The 25075-nt window shown below is 39.7% G+C and overlaps 1 protein-coding gene across 5 annotated transcripts in view; it reads left to right on the top strand.

Moving 5' to 3' along the window:
- LOC117431744 (Kv channel-interacting protein 1) overlaps positions 1-21926 on the top strand; it is an 83925-nt gene extending 61999 nt beyond the window's left edge. For 4 of the 5 annotated variants that reach the window (XM_058996187.1, XM_034053046.3, XM_034927130.2 and 1 more), the window contains exons 2-8: positions 16832-16956; positions 17242-17311; positions 17443-17513; positions 18330-18437; positions 18620-18724; positions 18903-18965; positions 19346-21926. In XM_058996187.1, the coding sequence (XP_058852170.1) occupies positions 16832-16956; positions 17242-17311; positions 17443-17513; positions 18330-18437; positions 18620-18724; positions 18903-18965; positions 19346-19393 (590 nt within the window). In that variant the 3' untranslated portion in view covers positions 19394-21926. Of the gene's footprint in view, positions 1-11376; positions 11776-16831; positions 16957-17241; positions 17312-17442; positions 17514-18329; positions 18438-18619; positions 18725-18902; positions 18966-19345 lie in introns of those variants that run through there. The other variant, XM_034053043.3, reaches the window with a different exon arrangement.
- Positions 21927-25075: the final 3149 nt, after the last annotated feature.

Genomic DNA, 25075 nt, shown 5'->3' with positions numbered 1-25075 from the left:
AGCTAATGCGATGCTCCCTCTGGAATCTTTAGTGAAAACTGACAACTTTGCACAGCCAGGATGCGAACCTGTGCTCCTCTGACTGTATGACTCACCCTGCACACCACATTTATTTAAAATACTCCATACACTTATCTCCCTCTCGTATCCATGTAGTACAAGCAGGAGACTGACGGGGGTGGATTAGCAGGTGTAATGTACACAGTCAACTACCAGACGGTGATCCCCTCTGAGCAGGGTTCTGTTGCACAGCATACTGAAATTATGGCCAATCACAGAGAAGGGTGGTGCTAAGGACACAGTAGGTTTTGCCCTCTATGGTGTCCACAATATAGTTCAGATGTATACAAGCTTTTGAAAATCTCCCGCAGTGCAGAGCTGTGTTATTATTAAATCAATGTATGTAGTAAGCCATTTACAACAGTAATTTAAATTGAATTGAGACACGGAGGTGATGCTACATCAAAGTGAGTGTGTATGGTGCTTAATGGAAGGGGTGTGTGGAATGAGATGCTTCCTTTAAATTAGGAATCGCTGCGATAGCAGTTCAGCCACTGGTGTTATCCATCATCAGCAGTGTGCAACCTGTGCAGACACCTCCAATTACCCATGGTAATAATGTACTGTAACATGATTTGTATGGTCGCATACACACACAGTATCCTTTGTTAAAAGGAACAATGGTTAAAAAAAGAGATACCAAATCTAATCTTGGGTTTTGTTAAAGGAAAAATGTTCCACAAAACAAAAGGCGAGCTCTATCGGATTGTATATTTAAAAGACTCCCTATTTTGAAGTCCAAAGGGACATTTTCTGACAGGAACAAAAAATGTATGGTATGTTGAAAAACATTTTTTCATGAAATATTAGGGTACAGTTGCCATGACCTAGATTCAAGAAAGTTGAAATAAAGATTAAAGATTAAAGATAGGATAAAGCAAAGGCAGAATACTGCATACATGAAACGAACATGTAATGTAATTCACAATCTCATTTCATTAACTTACTCCCAACAGTTTATCGTTCATTTTGATTGTCCTTTCGCTATAACGAACCCCTCGATATAACAAACCAAAGGCTTGGACCCCAACAGGTTCGTTATAGTGAGGGTGTACTGTATATATAATAATATATGAGCACATCCTGCTTGCCTATAGGAGATAATAAGATCAAGTGTGAATAATGGGGGGAAAAGCAAACAATAAAAACCTGAATTACTGTTCAATTACATCTTCAGCTGTTTGTTACATTAAATTGATCTGCAGGAAAAAAAACAAAACATAATCCATTACAGAGCGTAATTAAAGTATTAATTAAAATGAAGTAATAAAAAAACAAAATATGCACAGTAAGAGTTTTATTAGAGGCATCCTTAGGCTGTTCACAAAAACGAATACAATCAGTAATCAGGACCAGGAGACAAAGTGGTTTGCATCCGTCTTGTTAGGGAAGGTGGCTTGCTTGGACAGTCTGAGAGCAGCCCACTCAATTTAAAGCTCTAAACCTCCCACTTGCCATTTTAAAGTGCTCACATGTACTCTTTTTTTTTATTCCTTGTTTAATGACTTTGTATTGAGGTTTTATGTAGTGGTTTTAATTTGGTGTTTTATTCTTATTATAAACAGCTCAATTACAGAGGAGGACACTGACAGTTAATGTCCGTTTATACCGATACTGTGTTAAAAACGTCACAGCCTTTACATCAGATATTCCCTCTGCTACTTACAGCAATTTGAAGAAACACAAACTCATATTACTTTTCAATTCTCGTGATAAAAACAAACAAATTAAATCCTTTGTTTATTGTAAAACCCAGTATGCATTTTTACAGTTCTGCAAGCATTGGGTGTTTCCATTGAAGACTAGGTTGGTATGTTTAATTATAGAGATGTTTAATTATAGAGGCACAGCCGATTGAATCAGGGATCAACATTTGGGGTTTTACTGGTATCCTTATTGTTTTGCTTGTTTGTAGCAACAACAATAACAAATTATATCATTTCCAAAGCCTCCTGCATATACCTTCATCAGCAGTTTTGAACAGATTGATTCAGTACAAATTAGTTACAGACGGTGGTTTTAAAGGGATCAACATAGACAATTCCAGAGGTCAAATGGTGCACCACCACATATTAACAAGTTGTCTTAGTGTTTTATGCTAAATTGATGGTTTGATGATGTGAGTAGGCTTTTCATAACAAAACCATTTATTTTCCTTTGTCTGTGACAGGTATAAATGCAATTATCCTAAGTCATTTTTTGTACTTGCATGTTTCAACCATCCTTCTATTGTGAATACTTTCTAGTTATTTTCCTGATTGTAATGCAGTGATCTAATGGGAGCTATGCTGGGAGCTGCTGATCACTCTGTACATTACTCTAACATAGTGGTTCCCAGCTCTGGTCCTTGAAGTCCATTCCAGTCCAGGTCCTAAATCAGTTCATTAACCATTAGCCTGTTGGGAATCACTGCTCCAGCAGCTGGTTTCACCGCACACACCTTGAACTATCTTACTTAAAGTAACATTAGGTTCCAGAAGTCCAAGATTAGTGCTAATCATGGGTCTGAGGTCAGTGCTCTGTGGTCAGTTGGGCTCCTTGCGTATATCTGATGCAAAGGAAATGAATGTACAGTGTGGTGATAAAATACACTGGCTACCCCGTACAGAGAACTGAATTGTCTGCAGCGAAGAGCAATAAGGGACTTGGGAATAAGTTCATGTGCTAATGAGAGCCAAGGAAATGATTACGCATTTTCTTTTAGTAATTTGTTTAGTTATCAGCGCTCTGCTTCTGGGGTTAATCAAATCAACTATATTTGTTATCTCTGTTGACAACATTTATGAGATGAAACCTCTGGGGACCCCAGGCCCAGGGTTCATTTCTTAGTGTTAATATACAGCAGCATTAATGACTTGCAGTTTTTAGATGTGTCCTCAGTGAGGATTATACTTCTATTGGTTTATTGTGATTTTTAAATATAATCTTCAGCATGTGTTTGATTGAATCCTGTTTGAGGGAGCCACTGCAGGGTGGACTGTTTATTTCAATGCACAGTATTTGAGCAACACACATCATGTATCATTGACATAAGTTTATATTATATATCTGTGCTTGACTAGGAGTGTGCTTCATTTACATAAACCCTTAAAAACAGTTTGCACAGCAAACTCTGCAGAAGAGCTATTAATCTTGTATGTGTTAAAGTGAATATACAGTACCTGAGAGTTAGCACACCCCCTGCAGAGAACACTATGCAGACTGCAAAGACCTGTAAATTGGTGTATAAGCCCTCCACACTGCACAGTACATCTCATGGTATGTTCCTGAATATACAAGCAGGTATTCAGCTGAAAGTAAGAGAAGACAATGCTGCTGGGTTTGTGTAAATCATTCAGCTCTGCAATCTGTAAGCTTTGGATCATTTATTCCACTTTATACATGCTTAATTGATTATTTCAAATTAAATAACAAAGCATTCTAGATCCAAACATTCTTTATACACAGGGGCTCACATAACGTTTATCATTAGGTTCTCACGCGAGTACCAGCAAATGGTTTGGTGTCTAGCTCCACCTCCTCCTCCGACAATTCAAACAATTGGGACGCCAAGGATCAGGAGTGTAAATTTGGAGCAAGATTCTAATGCCAGGGTGCCTCTATTTATTTTTATTTATTGTTTTTATATTTTTTTATTTGTTAGCAATCATAAATGCTGATAGTTTCTCATTGGGTCTGGACTACTCAAATGGCCTACCCACACTCAACCACATACACAGGAGAGAAGGTTTGTGTCATGTGAGAAGTTGTAAGGGGAGCTTGATTAGGGTGGTATTTAATCATTTATCACTAGTAGGCTCTCTAGTGCTAAACTTTCAAAACAGTTTAGCACCAATTTTCAAAGCGATTTGCCAAGGATGCTGGGTTCAGGATAAATGGTTTCAGTGGTCATCTTACACACATGAATATGCATCAGGGCAGAAAGACGGGATCGATATTTGTCTTTTAAAATGCTGACATGTGAAAACCCACGCTCAGAATGGACAGCTAAATCGAGATCCCTGCTATCATTGGTTGTTTCAGGTGTCCATTAAAAGAAAATGATTAATGTTATAACCCATCGCTCTCCATTTTTTTTTTTGTTAATAAAACCATGAAGCAGCCAATGATAGTGCTAGCAGGAATGGACTTTTTAGTGAACTGATACCCTCTGGACCTTAAGTGAAATATGGGGACTGGTGTTTAATTATGGTCAGCAATAGTTGACAGTTCCCAGAGACCTTGAGACTCACCAGAAAATCGGGAGGTTAGGCAGGTATAGGTCACTGCTAGATAATATGCTTGACCTTGCAAGCGTGAGCACCCTCGCTGTCTATATGAAAAGTGGAACAATGTGGAAGTCATCTTTTTTTTTATTGGTGCTTATGCGTACCTGCGAATTGTGAATCCCTGTTTATATATATACTTAATATTTTGGGGAATCACATTTAATCGAATTTACTGTGGGATTTAAATGTTGTGCAGTCAAAAAAAACTGCCTTGATGAGACTTAAAACAAAAAAAAAAACTCATTGCCGTGCTGAAAGATTGATTGAAATTGTTTGCGGTGCGTTACAGCAGCTGCCTTCTCAGTGAAACGGTCCCTGGCACACCTTCAGCTTTCAGGTTTACTAAACATTTGTTCAAGTGCCAAGTTTGCAGCACCTTCTTTTCTAACAGGAAAACAAAAATATACAAAACAATTAAAAACAGAGAATTAATATTGTACTGTTATACCATACACACACACATTGCACAATAATACAAAGCAAATTAAATATCTACTTGCTGAAGCGGTTTTTATTTTAGCAGACGAGTTGCTCAGTTGTACAGCAGGTAGCAATGTAGCAAAAGTCACAGGGCAGTGATGTCACTTCCCTAGCAACAAGCCTCCTGTGTTTGGAATGGGTTCTTTCAATGCAGTGGGTTTGTGCATTTAAGAAAGGAGAGGAAGACTCATGAAATTAATTGGAGACAAGCTGATGAGAAGCAATTACCCTCCACAGTACGAATTAAAATGGTGTGCTGCTTTTTATGCGAAAAATCTGAAAAAGCAAGTCAACAAAGGTAAAAAAACATATTTCCGATATATTCATAAGTGAAATGGAATGAATACACTGGGCCGCAGTCAGATGATAAACGGGCTGCGGGTTGCGTGTCCCTGGTATATATGATAAGAAATGGCAACTAAGCAGAGCAACCTTACAAACGTACTAATTACTGGCAGCGGTTTATTCTTTATCTTGATTTATTGATTGACAATAAATCTTCTGCTTTCTTCCTTCTGTTTTTAGGACATCACTACATTTGTATGTGTTGTTTGATTGGCTGGCTGCCAGACTGACAGAAATACCTACTTTTAGAAATATACCCCAGTCCCCCACCACAGCAGCACCCACTCTGGGTGGAATAATTAATGATATGCAGAACAATTTGTCCTTGTAAATATCACAGCAATTATTTATTGCCTTGGTTTTACATACCCTAAGCAGAACTGTGGCAAGTAGGTGCAGAGGCCTCATCTGCTTGTCTAGCAGAGCTAACAAGCAGCCCAGAGATGGATAGCAGCCAGAGAGTTAGAAAGTGCTGAGCTGTGAGAAATGCTTATAAACACACACACACACAAAAAACTGGAACATCAGGAAATGGAATGCCCCTTTCAGCCTGTGCTTCCCAGTAGTACACGATGATAGATGCGTAGTTCAAAATACAGCTTAGTAGTTTATAAAAAAAACTGCGAGAGAAGGCATTCTTATACTGAGCTCCAGTGAATTGGAAACAAACTCTCAGTGGCCTTGAGAAACACAGAGCTGTTTAACCCTTTGCGGAACCTATGTCGGACCAGGTCCAATATTAACATTTTTCCTTTCTGGTCCGATGTCAGACCCTGTCCGACATCATCAAAAAGGCGTCAATCACAGGTCCCTAGTCAGTTTTTCTCTGGAAAAGAGAGGCAGAGAGAAGCCAGGAAAAAAAGGAGGCGGATCTGAGCAATACACATAGTCCATTCATGACAACATAACATGGACATAAACAAACGAGATAGCTGCTTCTGCATCCAGCGCTCAAAGAAAGTCGTGGACATTTGCCAAGCTTTTTGAGATGATGTTGTAGTAATAAAATAATGACTTGCATAGCATTATTGAGGAGTTTGGTGATAAATCAGGAGATGATTTATTATTATTATTATTATTATTATTATTATTATTATTATTATTTTATTTATTTATTTATTTTTTTTTCTTAGCAGACACCCTTAACCAGGGCGACTTACAGTTGTATACAAAAAATACATATAAAGAATTACAGTATAATTAAGAGCAAGATACAAAATACAATGACTTCAGTCCTAATACGAGCAAATACAAAACACAGTACGGTTTGATATCGGGGCAGTTCAAGAGCAGATAACAGTGTTAATAGTTACATCAGGGTTAGATACGAGAGCAAATGAAATACAAAATACTACAGATTGGGTTAAGTGCAGGATTACATACAGTAAAATAGGGAGCAGATAAGTGCAAGTTAAAATGCATTAAAGGCAGAGTGCTATATAGTCCAGAAGGAGTTGAGTTTTATAGGTGTTGTCTGAAGAGGTGTGTTTTAAGGAGGCACCGGAAGGTGGTCAGGGACTGGGCAGTCCTGACATACGTAGGAAGGTCGTTCCACCACTGCGGGGCGAGGGTGGAGAAGGAGAAGGCACTGGAGGCAGGGGAGCATAGAGGAGGTACAGCCAGTCTTCTAGTGCAGGTGAAGCAGAGAGGTCAGGTTGGGGTGTAGGGAGAGTTGAGGGTCTGGAGGTAGCTGGGTGCAGTCTGGTCAAGGCATCGGTAGGCGAGTACAAGGTTTTGAACTGGATGCGAGTTGTGATCAGAAGCCAGTGATGTGAGCGGAGCAGTAGAGTAGCATGGGAGAAGCCAGGCAGAGAGAACACCAGGCGAGCAGCGGAATTTTGGATGAGCTGGAGCGGATGGGTGGCAGGCGCAGGGAGGCCGGCCAGGATAGAGTTCCAGTAGTCTAGGCGGAAGACTACCAGGGCCTGGACGAGGAGTTGCGTGGAGTGTGAAGAGATATGTGATAAATACAGCAAACAAGGGGTGGGGCAGGGCTGGAGATGCAGAGTGTCATGTTGATATGCAGTGCCTTTAAACTTGTTTTATTGTGAATAAAATGACTTTTAAACAGCACATGTAAAATAAACAGCTGGTGTGAAAATAAATTAGACCTGACACGCCTGACACTGAATAAATGGACCACAAAGGGTTAAAGATGTTTGTGGACAGCATTGTATCAGTGCTTCAATGAGTCATGTCACAATTGATTATGTATCAGTATGATGCTGGATTTTATTGTTATGAAGCATTTGGTTGGTGGCTGTATGCTCACAAGATTTATACACGGTAATATAAAATGTAATATACAAAAACAGCTTATTATTAACAGTGAAATGTCGATATTTTGTATTGGTGAGTTAATACATATCCCTCATAGGTGGAAGCACCTTCTTTTCTTTAGGAAACTTTTTGTCTCAATGTTCTGCTTTTTGATTTTGTTTCCGATGGTTGCATTTGAAAAGAGTGATCACTAGACTAAAGATGTATGTTGATTCAATAAGCTGTGAATTATCTACTGGGTTAACAGAGTTTACCATTGCCATTATAATATGGGGTAGATAGAATTAACCAGTGCCTCCTTACAAGAGACTGAAAAGAGTGTCTTTACTGACCGTAACGAGCCTCCAAAGTGAACTAATTATACAATCATGTTGAGCAAAACTATATCTACTTCCATTTAAAGTTTAACAAACAGAAAAAGGAATGGTACTGCCCTACTTGCTTATAAATTTTAATTCAAAGAGCAATCTGTTTTCACTTCTGTTAATTTGTGACAAGGATGGCAATTATATTCAATTATAAGATTATTGCTCAAAATAATTTATTCAGCACGTCTCTCTGTAGAGGTTCATTATCATGTTATAAGGCTGTTTGTTTTTCATGTGCGTGTTTCCCCTCCACTTATTGTTTTAATACCTGGAATATGTTGGCATCGGCAAGTATAATTTGGTTTTATTTAAATTAAATTTAAAATATCCCTGACTGAAGTAATAGAATTGCTATACGCCTGTGTAGTGCTTTTGACTATTTTCCGCTACTGCTGGAAACACATTTTAAGCAGACTTTCAGTATGCGCGGGTGACTCATTTCGGTTTTTCAATATAAACCACAGCTGTTAACAAAGACACATTGAGAAATACAGAGTATGCACCATGAGTCAGTACTGTAGTGATAGTGTTTTTCACAGATATCCACACAAGTGACTGCAGAACTGTATTAATGTTTACAGAGTACTCTGTTTCTATAACGGTTTTCATTTATTGTAAATAATTTCAGTTTAACCCTACGTTTAAACCTGTTTAACTGCAGAGTTCTGAGAATGACTTTCCTTATATCTTGTTTCCATGGAGAGCCAACTCCAGTGCGCTCGGATTGGTCTGATTTCTCCTCGAACTCGAGTTGATGGACAGCTCAAGTTGGTGAAAAAGGAGGCGTTTCCATGGTTTTCTGAGTTACCTGAGTCATCATGTAAATTTGGGCAGGAAATAGTTGCGAGTTAAAGGTCAAGATGTGAATTTGTTGCAGACGGTCAATGATTTAAAAGATAAATCCATCTAGATATTCTTTCGCCTTTGTTTCATACGGTATGTTCCCACCCCCTACAACATTTTTGATTGACATTTAGCGATGGAATTTCCTCCCAGCCCGAATTCAGACTTTAGAATTCAGGCCAACCCGAGGAGTGAAATCGGACCAGAGAATTCAAGCTCCTGCCCAAACTGGGAGCCAACTTGAGTAATTAAAAAACATGGAAATGGAGGTGTGTGTGTGGGGGTGTTAGTGGTTCATGGAAACGGAGGTGTGGGGGGGATGTGGTTCATAGAAACGGAGGTGTGTGTGTGGGGGGGGGTATGTGGTTCATGCAAACTGAGGGTTGTGGGTGGGGGGGGTTATGTGGTTCATGGAAACGGGTGTGTGTGTGTGGGGGGGTTATGTGGTTCATGGAAACGGAGGTGTGTGTGTGGGGGGGGTTATGTGGTTCATGGAAACAGAAGTGTGTGTGTGTGGGGAGGGGTTATGTGGTTCATGGAAACTGAGGTGTGTGTGCGTGGGGGGTTATGTGGTTCATGGAAACGGAGGTGTGTGTGTGGGGGGGGTTGTGTGGTTCATGGAAACAGAAGTGTGTGTGTGTGGGGGGGGGTTATGTGGTTCATGGAAACGGAGGTGTGTGTGTGTGTGGGGGGGGTTATGTGGTTCAACAGAAGCATCTCTTCTGTTGAACAATGGGGTGTAATTTGGAACAGTGCACTGCACCTGTCTGCCGTTGAATTTGAATAAATGCAAGATAAATTAAAAAAAAAAAATTATTCAATCCTAGGTCAATACTTGTTGTTATATAAATATAATATCTGTTGTGTGTCAACCACACATAAATATGTGTTGCAGGTATTCATTGCTTGTTTTAAGAGCCCTGTGTCATGTTCTTTGTAACACTTGTTGAGATCATTTAAGTTATGTTACTAAAGAAGAAAACTCTGTATAAAGAAAACATTTCAAAGCCAATAAAAGAGTTTCAAGTGCAAGATCCAAGGCTTGCTTTTCGGGTATCATCTTGTGGTATTTTAGATGGACAAGCTGTTTTTGACTGAAATCGATAGGGGGTACTGTATGTTTTTGTTTTCATTTTTATCTTTGGGATTTATATTAAGCAGTGCTTTGAAGAGGGTCCCTCCAAACCCAACAAGATTTAAAATCAGTTTCCACAATCCCCAACTGCAAGTACGCTCTCTTGCACACTAAAGTCTACCTAAATCATGAGAAGCAGGTGCCCAGGCCAGCTAAATAGTGATGCATAAATAAAACTGAGAGAAGAAAGGGCTGCAAGTCAGGGGCCATCCATCACGAGAACTCAGACTTCTGAGAATGGGCTTCCAGAGGGAGACATCGGAGGAGCCCATTTAAAAACCTCTTCACACTCCCTAATTGGAATGAGTGTTGGAAACGCGTGTACTGGTACAGTACTGATATCTGGAAATATAATTTTAACTTTTTTAATGCAGTTAAAAAAAAAAATTAAAGCGTTTGTAAAACAATGTATTGTTAATATGTAAAATGTGTTCACTAATGACAGTAATATCCTGGGCATATTATAATGAGGGGTAGTTCTGTAGTCCAGTGTGTAACACTGACAGTTTATAGCAGTCTGGTTTCCAATCGATGCCCTCTCTCTACATAGCGTATGTGCTCAGCGGGTACAGAGGAAAGTGTGACTTTGGCTGGGACAGGTAAATATATTTAAGTTGTGAGGAACAGCTTTTCAGCACAGATCAGCCTCTAACAGAAAGAAAGCGTTTGTGTGTAGATGTAAGAAAACAAGAACGATTTCAGGGGCTGTCGTCTTAACCCTTCACTTCACAGGAGTGTATGAAGTTGTTACTTTATTCTCCAGTCTGACTTTTCATACATTGAGTATATTTCATATTTGTCAAACAACGCAGATATGGAAGAAATTGATTAGCATGCCCCATAGAGCTTCTTGTAAGTCTGTTTGAAAATATCAGCTCTATAGAGCTGTATAATGTTGTAAATTGGGAATAAAATCCCTTTTAATTTCTGTTATACTTAAATAAATCATCCATAGTCATTTATAACCTCGCTGTATGAAGTAACAGAAGCATGTCTATGTGAATCACAAATATGAGGCACATAGAGGTATGCAGATTTTAAAGAGGGGTGAAGCTTGTGTCTCTAAAGCAAAAATGTGAAAGAAGCAAGGAGGGAGACAGGGCAGGGAGTTATGAAGACTATAACAAGTTAATAAGGGGGAGAGAGGGTGGCGGGAAGATTTGTGAAGTTTCGGTTATTTAAGATTTAATTGAAATCTGTCAATCAATCAGTTAATCAGTGTATTTTTATATAGCGCCTTTCATGGCAAGCCATCCGTAAGCGCTTTACAAAACAAGCAAAAATTAAAACATTAATTCCGACAATTAAAATACTTACAGTTAAAATATAAAATGGCTATTTTCCATAAGCTTGGAAAAAAACAGTATATTTTGAATAGACTTAAATTCCTACAGAGGTGTTTGGCTTGTTACTTTTTGGCTTGTGACACTGAAGAGAATTTGGCACAACACAAAGATTTCTCCCAGTGCTTGGAGTAGAGAGAGAGAGAGGGAGGGAGAGAGAGAGAGAGAGAGAGAGAGAGAGAGAGAGAGAGAGAGAGAGAGAGAGAGAGAGCAAGAAAGGGAGGGAGGGAGGGAGAGAGAGAGAAATAAACAGTGAGAGAGTCAGTATGGGATGGAGAGAATGGGAGGGGAGAATAACCAAAGTAGTGAACAACCCCGAAGCTCCATAGTCTACCTGCCAGCGTGGAACAGAGAGAGGCAGTGTTTGGAAGAAAGGCTTTTACTACAGAGGCAGCGTGTTAGTCCAACTGGAGGAGCAAGACGAGTGGGGGTGCACAAGTTCGTGTGAAGGAGAGTGGAGTACCTTGGCCCTCGTGGAGGGGAGAGAGAGAGAGTGTGTGTGCCGGAGCAAGCCTGGGATAGACGGAGAGAGGGAGGGGGGAGCATGTGGAAGGAGGGCGAGTCTGAAGGGCTACAGACGCTTGGCATTGTGGTGGTGCTGTGCTCCTTGCTCAAACTGCTTCACTTCCTGGGACTCATCGACGTTAGCAACAGTGAGTATTCCTGACACCCTCCTCCACTGCAGCTAGTGCACAGGTCCAGGAGTGTTTGCTATTGACACTGTTGACTGGCACAGGTGAAGGTGGGTGTACATACTTCTTCTTATCTGTATTCTTAAAGGACTGTTAGATGTGTACAGTACGTCATGGTGTACAAAGTATTGATAGTCTGTTGACAGGTACAGTGTGTAAACTATTGACTGTTACAGTTTTGGACAGGAAAAGTTTTGGTGCGTACTCTATTGACAGGTACATGCTTTTAAGGAAAGGTACAAGAATCAGTACGTACAAGAGGTACAGGCACGTACATTCCTCACAGGTAGAGTTATATTAATAATAGGGACAGGTGTATATGTTTTTACAAGCACAGCTCTGCACAGGGGTATACTTACTGACTGGCATATACAGAACCAGCAAATACATTACAGCTTCAGATAAATACAGTAGTGTGTAAGATAAAGGTGGCTACTGTATATACAGACCCAAGAATCAAAAATATTGTAGCAAAGGTACTCGATGTGATGGTGGCTGCTCTATCCCAAAAATGTGAAAGAAAAAAATAAATTAACCATTTCTGCAGTACCATTATTTTACCTTACCTAGGCAGCGCCTTCGCTGTGCCTTGCAAAAGATGATGAATGTGACCTACTTCTGTTTAACGAATTTCCTGAAAACGAACAGTAACCAAGCTCATGCCTCACTGCGGATTCATACATAGATTGTATGCTGATTTCCTTCAATTGCAATAGGAACTAAGTTTGTACCTGACTCTGTAACTGTGTAGAAGTGTGTCTATATTGAATCATTGGTTCTTCTAATCATGAGGATATTAAAAAAAAAACTAAAAAAAACAGGATTGACCTGCAATTCTGTGACCTTGAGGTGAAAGGTTTCTCCTCAATTCTTGCAATGCAGCTTAGTAAATTGCTTGTGACAGGGTGACCTGTCCCCTGTCACATTATTAGTGTACATTGCTCCTATGTTCTGCACACCTCGAATTAAAATTCATCATGTGAGCTGATAGATGTGAGCATGTGGTTGGAATGGAAAGCCTTGATTGGTTGGTCAATCAATTAATCAGTTTGGTTAAATAATCCATCTGATAGACAGGCGGATATTTAAAAGGCTGCAGAAAGCCCAATCAGGGTTGGTAGGCTATAGGAACAGTGTGTATTGTAAACTGCTCCAGCACTAACACCAGTGCTACTGTGTGTTAATAAAAGTACTGTTTGCAGAAGGTAAGAGAGCTCTGAAGCTAAGGAGACTGTTTATCTGATTGTGTCTGTATCAAAAGAAGCTGCATACCCACTTTAAAATAACCCAAAGACAGTAATAAACAACTGTGAACAGCAATAAAAAATGTGCAAAAACACTGAACTTTAATCAATAGTTTGACACCTGCCTTCCTGCCTGACTGGCCATCCTGACACCTGTGTGACAATGACCTCCATTAGTGAGATGTGTAATATGGAGAATGTATGGACAGGAAGCATAGTTTTAGTATGCTGCTCCTCGCTTTGCATGGAGCCAGATAATAAATAACTTTTTTTACTTTATTCATGTTGCGAAACCTGATAAAAAATACACAGTCAGTGTGGAGAGCTATCTGAACGTGTTACACAGTATTGAAATCCATGATTTCCTTTCAGTTGCGGTCCCTCTCTGCCAGTGGGGGCGCTACTCTGTCCCTATTCATTCTTGATGGTTTTGCAATGTGCTGCACAGGCAGGATGTGAGGAGCCTGTTTTGTGATTCCCAGAGCATCGCTCTCCCCCACAGGACACTTCTAATTAGAGAGAGTTCCACAGAGACAGCACCACACAGACCTTACCTCTTCAAAGGGAACCTGCTTAGCTCCCATTTAGCACCGCTTTGGAGAGAGACTTGTTGTTTTGCTGAGTCCTAGTATTTGCAAACTTCACTCATAAATACAAAACTGCACTAATGCTTGTGTAAGTGTAGCCCCTGATTTACTAGAACAGTCTGAGCTATGGAACTGCTCTGATAATGTACATTTTTAAACTGAAGAAACTGGAGCATTTCCAACCTACCAAAAAAACTAAAAGAAATATATACAGTGCCAAACAGACACCATTTAAGCTCAATCTAATGCACACGCCAGATCCAAGCAGTCAAAACAAAAATGTTATAAGTTAAAGAAAACTTAATGGAGATGGAAACATGTTTAGATCAAATTCTAAACATCTTGGGACAGGCTTGTTTGTGTTACACCTGGGGTGAGTAAGTCAGCACACCGGTGAGTATAGCTAATAATCCATTCTGGTTACTCACGACTGATAAGCACAGCAGCAGGTAGAGGTCAGCGTTGAGGGCAAACTCCCTTTACTCAGTCATTTTGGTGTTCATTAATAGTAGCCTTTCTGTACATTGTGAAAGTGTCCATTTTACAACTGTTACAAGTGACCACTTTTGCTTTGCTTACTCTCATGAGTGGTCGCTCTTGGCAGGTTTTACTGTACACAGGTATATATATATATATATCTTTCTGATGAACCATTTAACCTGAGCTCCAAGTCATAACAGGTTGTGTCTATATTCTGTTAAACATGACTTTTCCTTTTCGGGTCCAACATTTGCTTTATCTACTCATTTGACGTTTCATAAGTTGCTATGAAATTTTATTACATACATTTCATAAATTGCTATAACAGATTATTAAGCACAGTTAAACTCCCAGTTGAAAGACTTTGGTAGGCCTGGTGTTAATGGTGGATTATAGCCTATAAATCACAACCGCCTTGTCGCTCCTTATGAGTGCTGAACTCTGTGCAGACCGGGAGCTGGAGAGAGGAAATCCGTCTCCCTGGCAAAGGGACACTGAACACTTTGGCAGTTACAATGATGGCCCTGAGAGGCTGTTATGATGGAGCCTGCTGACTGAGGAACATCAGATATAATTAATCTGTCTGTACAGATAGAGCTAAGAGACTGTGAGGCAGTGTTGTATAGTATTTAGAGCTAAGAGACTGGAAGGCAGGGTTGTGCAGTGGTTAGAGCTGATGGACTGGGAGGCGGTTTGGTCAAGTGGATAGAGCTGAGGAAGTTGGTGGCAGAAAGGCATAGTGGTAAGAGCTTAGTGACAGGGAAGATAGTGGTTAAAGTTGAGGGACTGGGAGGCAGAGTGGTCTAGCAGTAATGAGAGTTAAGGGACTAGGCAATAGTTTGGTCTAGTAGTGGTGATTGCTGAGGGACTGGGTGGTAGTGTGACCTAGTAGTGAAAGCTTAGGAATTTGGAGGGAAAGAGCAGGGGTCTGAAGTAGACTTGTCTCTAGTCTCCTCCAATAACAATGGTCCCGCTGCTTCATTCTTCCTGCCAATGAAGCAGTGATTCATGACTGCCGTCGCTTCAATTTGCATTTATTAACGTCTCTTATTAACAGGTTTTAATAAATCATTCCTGAAAAAATATTATTCATTCAACACATCAGAGTTTCTTCTTGCTACCGGTCACCCTTTCAAAGGCTGGTCAGTTTTAAGTATTTAACTTTTGTAATTCTGAATTTGTTGTTACTTTAGTGTCAGGATAAATTTACTGTATAGTATCACACTTGGGGGAGTTCTTTCTATCACAATTCCTGGCACTCGGGTTCCCATTACTGTGTTCTCTTGAATTTGTTGATGTGATGGGCAGTGTATTGTGGGATGCATTAAAGTTCCCCCTGTCTGTGAGATGAGATGAAGTTCAAAATGATTGTGTATTTACATAGTAGTTACTTAGTAAATACATGTATATATACATATGATTATAATGTTATTATGCATAATAATAACACTGTAATTATGTGTAAGTACACATGTATTTACTATATAACTACATTGTAAATACACAGTAATTAGAGACATTTAATGTGAACTGTTACCAAAACTCTATAACCACGAATGCAGGAAGAGCCCATCTCTTTTGCATAGTGGTGAGGGTGCTTGCTTGCAGTCTGTGCTTGCAGTCTCTAGTTCTTTATGCGGTGTTGTACCCGATGGCTCGCACATCTCCAGTACATGGCTCTCTCTACTAAGGCATACTGAATTTGCTTGCCCTCAGACCTCCAGTGGTGGAGTTTATTGGATTGTGCTTGCAGTATCGTCTGTGTAAGAGTTCTCCATTGGGACATGTGTTTCTGTAGCTTTTGTGGTTTTAGACTTGTGGAAAGACATGAATGAATGTTTAATTGTGCAGTAAAACTGAAGCAGTAGCTGTCACCAATGCTCCCAGGAGCTGCATGTTTAAATCAGACGCAGTAAGGAGGAAGGCAGCATGCTTTTTGGATTAATTAACCAGGGAATCTGCAACATCAAGCTTTTAAGCATGAATAAAACATCCAGGAAACCAAAATGTTCCTGGATGTTTTACTCATTCCTAAAACATGCTTAAAAGTTTGATGTTGCAGGTCCATTAGCTAATTACATTGTTATTACAATGTAATGACACATGGGGTTACATAGCAATTACATTGTTAATACACAGACACATGGAAATACAGTGTAATTGCAAAACACTGATAGCATGTTCCTTTGTAATTAGGAAATGTTGTTGCTCTGTAACTATGCCATATTTGTAATTACTGTATTATTTCAGTTTAATGACATTGTAGTTCGAGAAGCCTAATATATATATATATATATATATATATATATATATATATATATATATATATATATATATATCAGCTTTGTGAACAGGGACTAATGTTTTTACAGTGGCAATCAGATGGTGACAACATTGCATAACATTTAGGGAAACTCAATTTAGTTAAATAATAACAAGCATGTGTGTGGCTTGATTTCATTTATACATACTGTACTGTACATATAGATGATCGGGTGTTTTGACTGATGTAGAACGCTAGTGGAAATGAGTTATCACAACTCGAGAGTTGTTCTTGGCAATCTCAGATTAATAAATGAATCTGTGACTTCTGCTTTCACCTCTTTTCCTTCTCTTCAGCACTTGGACTGGTCTCCACTTCTTGACTGATCCCCACTGCCCTCACTCATTCTTGTTTGGTCCCCCTCACTCTCTCTCTCTCACTAGACAAGGTGGAAGATGACCTAGAGATGACGATGGTGTGTCACCGGCCTGAAGGGCTGGAGCAGATGGAGGCACAGACCAACTTCACCAAGAGAGAGCTGCAAGTGCTCTATCGCGGCTTCAAAAACGTAAAAACACACCCCTTCCCTTGACGCATCCCTCCCAACCCACTGCTCCCCTTCCCATGCTTTCTTCCCTATTCCTCTCGCCACCTCCCCTCTTCCATTACTTCTCTACTTTCTTTCCTTCCCCTTTTCCCTACACCTCTCTCCCTTCTCTTACAGCCACCCCTCTCTCCCACTTCCTCCCTCCCCCTCTTTCTTTCTTGCTATCCTTCTTTTTTTTCTCCTCAATTGTTTTCTTACATGACACGGTTCCTGTTAGTGCCCTGACCCCTGTGTTCTCCCTGACAGGAATGCCCGAGTGGTGTGGTCAATGAAGATACCTTTAAGCAGATCTATGCACAGTTCTTCCCACAGGGAGGTGAGTGCCATTCTGTTGGGGGCGGACAGTGGGCTAGTAAATGCCATTGTGGCTTCAAAAAACAGCATGATTTACTGAACTATAGAGCAACAAGTGCTAGTATCTACACCTAACACTGTTTCTAATTGCAGATGCCAGCATGTACGCACACTATCTCTTTAATGCCTTCGACTCTGCTCACAATGGATCCGTCAAATTTGAGGTAAAAACTAAGACAGTTGCTCAATGAACTAAGTACGTATCTGGCTATTTGTGTTTGTGTTTCATTTTTTGACAGAATCTTACATTTGTTGGCTTGTTTAACCATAGTCCCAAAAGGTGTTTTCTTTGAAGCTGCTGGATTTCTCATTTCACTCCCAACCACAGAGAACACCTCCATGTATTCTTCTGAAATGAACCAGTGCCTCTCATCACCGCTTTAAGTCTGTGAGACACCGGGGAGTCAAAGTGTTAACAGAAGATCTAATGAAACCCTGTGAATGGGCTGGCTGCCGAAGTAGTGTTTGTGGTGTTTTTACACCTCGGCACCCAGGAGGTCTTGAAGCAGTACTACAACAGCATTCACAACATTCAGTTTTTTTCAGGAAAATCTTGCTTTTCTATTTTTTATTTCTCTCTCCACAATAACAGGGCTGACCCTCAATCAGCAAACTCCAGCTCTGAGACTGACTGACAGTCAGGGTCTGACAAGTGTGTGTGTAGCTGTTGGCTTACACCTTCTTTTGATTCAGCTCCCTTTAAAACAGAGTTTTCTCAAGGCATTTTCCAGATACTCAGCAACCTAGTTACAACATACAATACAATTGCTGTATTGCATGGGAGGACAGATATGTGGAATATATAAGGTTAAACCCATACTATCTCAATACCAGAAGAACTATTAACTACAAAAAAAAAAAAAAATCCCTTGGCATTATAATTTAGATCCTTGGTGTAGAAGAACAAAAGTGAACCACTAAACCTCCTCAACTGTTTTGACGGGAGTGTCTGCCTGTCTCTTTGTCTGTCTCTCCACCAGGATTTTGTGATGGCGCTCTCAATCCTGCTGAGAGGGTCAGTGAGGGAGAAGCTGAGTTGGACCTTCAACCTGTATGACATCAACAATGATGGCTACATTAACAAGGAGGTGAGAAGCATTGTTCCATCCTGGGAGTTCCACCCTCTATTATACGAAGGTCTAATGGCCAGGATCCTTTTTGTCTACGTTAATGGCGAGGGTTCTTATTAGCACTGCAGTGTATTTAGGAGTAGATCTATAATAGACCAGATTGACCTTGTTCGTGTGCGGGTTTCATTCTGTGTCCGCAGGAGATGACTGACATCGTGAGAGCCATTTACGACATGATGGGCAAGTACACATACCCAGTGCTGAGAAGAGACGCGCCACGGCAACATGTCGACACCTTTTTCCAGGTCAGCAAGCACTCCAAACTCACCCTTCATCAACTGTAAAAAAAAAAAAAATTCAAAAACACAAATAAATACATGTGATGGAATGCAACACACACAATCACAGTTATAATAACAGATTTTTCTTCTGGTTGACTGTTGTAATTATACAGGACTGTCTCTCTGTTTTCTCCTTTGACAGAAAATGGATAAAAACAAAGATGGAGTTGTAACATTGGACGAGTTCATCATGTCTTGTCAAGAAGTACGTTTCTTGTTTTCGTCCTCTTGCTTTCTTTGCACCCTGTTGCTTCACGTCAAACCGACTGTGACTACCTTGTGGAGTAACATCTCCCTCTAGTGTCTTTACAGGGTAGTGCCGTATAATTCAGGCAGTTCTTGATCATCATTGTTGTCCACATGAAGCAGACAAGCACAGCAGCACCTTCTAGAGGTGTCCTGGTGCATGCTGTTATAACTAAACTGAATAAACATAGCATGAGGGACTTTAAGGGATCAGATTTGTGTTTAAAATTAAACACGATTACGGGACACTGGCTATAAATGCTGACTCTGAATCGTGTTGCTTTGGTGGTATTTTCGAGTGATAAATCTTTCTCTTCTCTTTCTCCCTGTCTCTCGCAGGATGAAAACATCATGCGATCCCTGCAGCTCTTTGAGAGTGTGATGTAAGAGGGAGGACGGGCGGTTCAAAGACCATGAACTCTGTGTTTGATCCTGAGTCCGGGGCTGAGGCAGGAGTGAACTGGGACCCCCTTCCACCCTGGTGGAGAGCCCAGGACACCTCTGTTTATTCAGGGGGGAGGGGGCTCCCCTGGGCAGACCCTGGAGACTCAGGGGTGGCATGGGGTTGGGGGTTCAGAGCTAGGGGTCTGAGGACTGGAGTCTCCTGCCCCACTTTTTTCTAACGCATGTTGTTGTTTTCTCAGTTTGTCAGGAGGGCAGGCATCATGGGTGAGTGGGTGGGCGGTACTTTCAGTTTTCTTTTTCAACTTTTTGTTGCCTATAGCAAATGAAGAAATAAAAAAAAAATTGCAAGCAAAAATCTAGCTAGCAATCTTGATCATGGGCTGCACTGTAATAAACAATAAACAATCCTACACGGATTCTTTAAAATATACAGGTCCTGAAATACTATTTTACATTTTTAAAGTGGGCATTACAAAATGTTTTTCAAACTTTGTGAAGCAGACATTGGACCTTAGTAAATCCTGGCCTTATTATGAAGTTCTATGCTTTATTTGATGCCTTATTAATGTTAATTAATACTGTGCATTGAGTTGTCCTCAGTAGTAAATAAAAGCATGAAAAAAATTAGGGAGAGTAAAATAAAAGTATGAATGTAGTTTTATTTTCTGCTGCTGCTATTTAGGCGTAGGATTATTTTTAAGAAAGAACCTGCATTTTATTTGGATAATGACATGGCTGTCGATAGCAAGTCCTTGTGATTGCATCTTCAAACATTCAATTATAAGTTAGAGGGTAGTACGGATACAGTGTGTATGTTATGTGGGTGTGTATGTATGCTTGCAGGCACATCTCACTCCACTTAAGACTTACACCAGACAAAGGACTGACACCACAGTGATTCAACTTCAGAATCACAAGTTACAATTTAAAGTCGGATGGAGAAAAAATGTCTGTTACAGAGGATTTTGATGGGAGAGGGCAGTTATTACTCCTTAGTGGCATCTAGCTGATGTGAGCCACATCTTTACCACATCAGGAAATATGCTCTATCTGCAGTTGACAGACCTCCTACTGGCAAGAACACAGCCATGAAGCTTTCTGAACTGACCAAGTATGAATTCTGCATTGCAACCGCGTAATTCTATAGTGAAAAGTGCTATTTTATTACATTTAATTGTTTATTCCATTACAAAATCTATATGTTTGCATGTGATTAATGGCTTTTTGATAATGAATTCTACTTTATTTATGCTTATTTTATTTGTTTCCTATACATACACCTATTTGTAACAGACCACCTCAGTCTTGCTGGTCTGTTTTAGCACCAATAGGTTTTAAAACAAAATGTTCTGCCACTGATTTTTTCCATTAATATGAAATAAAATAAAGCATTGTCTAAAGATGTGCCTGTGGGCATGTATCGACAGTATGCATAAATGCATGGATGAGCGGGAGTGTTTGCCTGTGTTTTTACACGTTAATAATTAAGTTGCAGCTGAAAGAAGCCAAGCTCTGTTCGTATTCGTTTGATGTTCATGTTTAAATTCAAATCCCCTCCCCCCCCCCCCCGCCCAAAACCATTCCCCCAGAAGCCCCAGCCTGACCGACTGAGCAAACCGTTTTCAGTGTTTCTGAGTATGTTTCTGTAACTTCCTGTGGGTTTCGTGTGTTCCTGTCTTTTGTTCCAACAAGATGTTATTGTTTGTATTGACACTGGTTAAAAAAAAAAAAAAAAAAATTCCACCAACCCACCAAAACCTGGAGAGACTGGAAATCATATTAACGTTGACTACTAGAGTTCTGTTAGGGAAAATGCACCATTCTTAACATTTTGATTAGATCATTCAAATCGGCCTCTTTGGGTACCAGGTTCATGCAATTTAAACATCTATCAGTGCACAGGTGTCTCTAAAGTGTATTTCTATCAGTAATGTAATGCTGTTTACAACAGCTGAATAGTTGCCAACTGTATGTCCCATTGTGCTCAAAATGGGATAAAAGGAGGAGTGTGTACAAACAGTTTAAGGTTGCCTGCAGTACTAAACACAACCGATTTTTTTTTTTTTTTACAATTGGCACCCTACATTGTAAGAGACTGTTGGCTATGCTATTGAGAGTGGGTTGGGTCTTGCCTCTTTGTTCTAGTATCTGTAGTCCCTGTCTGTGTCTATGTGGTAGTCAGTTTGTGTTCTGTCCTGGAGGTGACCATCTGGTTTCTCTGAACAACGATATTATTATTGAACACTGTGAGCCTCTCAGACAAAAAAAGAAAGAAAGAAAGAAAGAAAAGAAAACCTGTCCATGAGAGTTTAGGAGTCCAAGCCATGGCAACACGTTGAGAAATACTCTTTCAGGGGTTGTGAACCCACCAGTGCCATCCAATCAGCTTCATCCACTCATCAATGCTTTTGGTTAATTCACTGAATGAGTCTAAAGAAAAAAAAATGTATTTTTTTTTCCTGCTGAGATGTTGTATAAAGAATATTTAACAATAAACTTTTGAGAGAACTTTTCATTGTGTGTTTGTAATTGTCATTATATTATTATTATTTTTTTATTCAGGTGAGTCATTCTGGTTTGATGGTTTATTTCTGAATTGCGGACTTATGCATTCTCAAACTGTCAGTCTTATGCAAATAAAAAGTATAATACAGTACAGCACAGTACATACAGTCCCACCCTGTGTGCTTATGGTGTAATTATATGTGTTGTCCACTGGGTGTCACCAAAGAACAGAGAAGAGGATGGTACAGCCTAAATCTGATGGCACCAGAGCAGTGTGATTTACATGACATAGAGCTGGGACACTCACAATATCTTATCATTTGCCACTAGGCCACTAGGCAGTATGCAGAGGAGCTAGGAGAAACACATAATTAAATAGCATTTGAATCAAGAAACCCTATATCGGTTATCAAAATGGCCTGTCTTGTACCACGCCCAGAAAATGATACATGAATGAACACGTAGGCAGATTTGTCACTGTCCCGGTGAGCGATCACTGTCATTACATCCGCTCACAACAACGTAATGAGTTCATCTTCGTAACTAGAAGGGCTAGCCCTCTGGGAAATAGTGTCATTATTCATCTCCTTTGCTTTCCTGTCCACATAAAGCATTAAGTGTTTGTGTGCTTGGTTGGTGAAGGGTTTTTAAACTTCACATGTTTATACACTATCCATGCGCTGAGGAAATAGTGCAATAGCTAATTGTCCTAACTTCTATTTCATAGAACCAGGCTGACACTTTGTGGCAAAGTGGTAATTAGTGTGCAGGTGTAGAGCAGGTGCAGTAATCCAATAATATAGACAGACAACAAAGTACAGGTGAAATGTTCTCTTTTATTTATAATCCAATGGTCTGATGTCCAAGCAGTAAATAATAGAGGGCTGGCAATACACAGCAATGTGAATTCTCTGCCATTTAAAATGCACATAATTTCAAGACTTCTCTGTACCATGTAGTGTTTAACTGTTAGTTAAATGCTGTTCCTTGAGGGCAAACAGGCATGAACAGAGCCCTCAAAATGATACCCAAATCTGTTCCTGTTTTTCTGTTGGATTTATGTTTGAGGTCATAGGTTATTGCTTGTCTTTTTTCTATATTGTCTTCTTAATGGATTGTGAAGTGCTTGGAATGTGGTAATCAAACACAATATTAAAAAGGTAATTTCGTTGGGTGATAGTCAATGGTATGTACTGCGTGCATCCAGCTGTGAAGCTCTTCTCTGTCCTCCTTCCACAGAGCCCAGGTCTTTTGGAATGGATGCCTGTCATCGAGCCCTGGGGGCTGACTATAGGGAAGTTTTAATGCTCAATGCTGACGGCTGGCTTTTCCTATGATAAATATTGAATCAAGGGATGGTCTGTCTCCCCATCTCTCTTGAAAAGAGAGCAGAGGGTTACCCTTCAGCTCCACTCTCCCTACAAGCCCAGACAGTAGTGATGGCCTAGGAATGGCTCATATATATATATATATATATATATATATATATATATATATATATATATATATATATATATAAGATTTTTTAATCAATTAAACCTTTTGTGTACATCCAAAAAAAAACAACTTTTCATTTGTTTCATTTGTTTCATTTTTTTCTTCATTTTTGTACACTATATATACTCTTCAGGGAGTTTTAGGTTGTACAATTACTTAGTAGGTCTATTCTCCAGGGGGAAATATCAACAATAAAAAAAACCCTCTCTCTTCTTTCACAGCAGGAAAGAACATGTGGTCTTAGCTTTGATTTCTGCGCTGTTCGATTCTACTGTATATATTTTATTCAACAACTTCCATGGTCCAGTTAGAGCTTCACTGTGTTGTCAGTCCTGTCCCAAGAAGAAGCTTGGACTTTCAAATCTGCATTATGTTGTATGTATTTTTATGAGGGGGTTTGGACAGTATGTAAGCATTTAGTGCAGATGTAAGTCAGATCATCACAAAATAGATTTTAATTGCAGGGCAAACACTGCAATGTAGTAACAAGCCTTAAGTGAGTACTTTTTGGTGGTTTAGTCATTTTTATATTCACAGCAAATAGCAAGGGGTGCACACTGTAATTACTGTTAAAGAAAAGGGTGGCAGCAATACTGTGATGATACATTTCTGGATACTAACACTGGAAGACTCTGTGTAGTGGATTTTAGATTAATTTAGTTTATGTTTTTGCTGTTTTTCATGAAGGGGGGAGAGATTTCCTAGCTTATCTCTCTGATTCAGTGGCGATGCTGCCACAATACTGCACAATATACAAGCTGTAAAGGAGTCAAAAGGAAAGATAATCAGCAATGAGAGGGTCACCTCAGGCATTGTGTTCATAATCTAAATTGAGAATGGTTTAAGCATTAAAGTGAACAGATCGGAAGATGTAATCTTGAATATCAAAGGTTCAGGGCTAGGGGGTAGATTTCATGGGACCAGGCGATAACAACGTCTAGAAGAGTTTTAAAGTAAAAATAAAAACAAGCTTGTAGGGACCAGGCCCCAATCTGTCAAATCATGTGATTTACAAACATTATGTTGTCACAAGCTAAAAAGCTGTGCGTGTGTGTGTGCGTGTGTGAAGCGCTTTGGGATCCTTGTGATGAAAGGCGCTATAGAAATGTGAATTGTTGTTGTTAAAAATATTCAAATCAATGCAACTAAACAGATCCAATATACAATTTAATGAAGCTGCTCAGATGAATACATAGAAAAAATATAAATTCAAATGCAACAGTTAAAAACAGTCATACTCTTACATGTATAAATAAGCCCCACTATGACTAATAATAATAATAATAATAATAATAATAATAATAATAATAATAATAATAATAATAATAATAATAATAATATATTAGTATCAATTAAATATATAAGTGTATGAGACCACAGCTTCAAGAGATTTCTTGCAGCACACACTACATACAGTACAGCACTGGGGACTGTAGTGAAAAGCAAGATCGATAAAGGCTTGGAATTTGATTTTTTTTTTCCTGCTTGGTTTCCTTTGGAGCTCATAGTGCTTTGATAGCCTCCCAGCGGCAATGTGACATGTTCATGCTTTTAAATCCCTGCTCCCATGTCAATGCCCTCACAGCTTTCTCTAGCTTTCTTAGTAGTTCATTAGAATGCAATGATTTAGCTCTTATTTTGTAGCGCTGGAGGGTTGAGAAT

The sequence above is a fragment of the Acipenser ruthenus genome, chromosome 22, assembly GCF_902713425.1.
Source record: "Acipenser ruthenus chromosome 22, fAciRut3.2 maternal haplotype, whole genome shotgun sequence".
In the NCBI taxonomy this organism is placed as follows: domain Eukaryota; kingdom Metazoa; phylum Chordata; class Actinopteri; order Acipenseriformes; family Acipenseridae; genus Acipenser; species Acipenser ruthenus.
The sequence above is the reverse complement of the archived record's forward strand: the minus strand, read 5'-3'. Positions and strand labels throughout refer to the sequence as shown.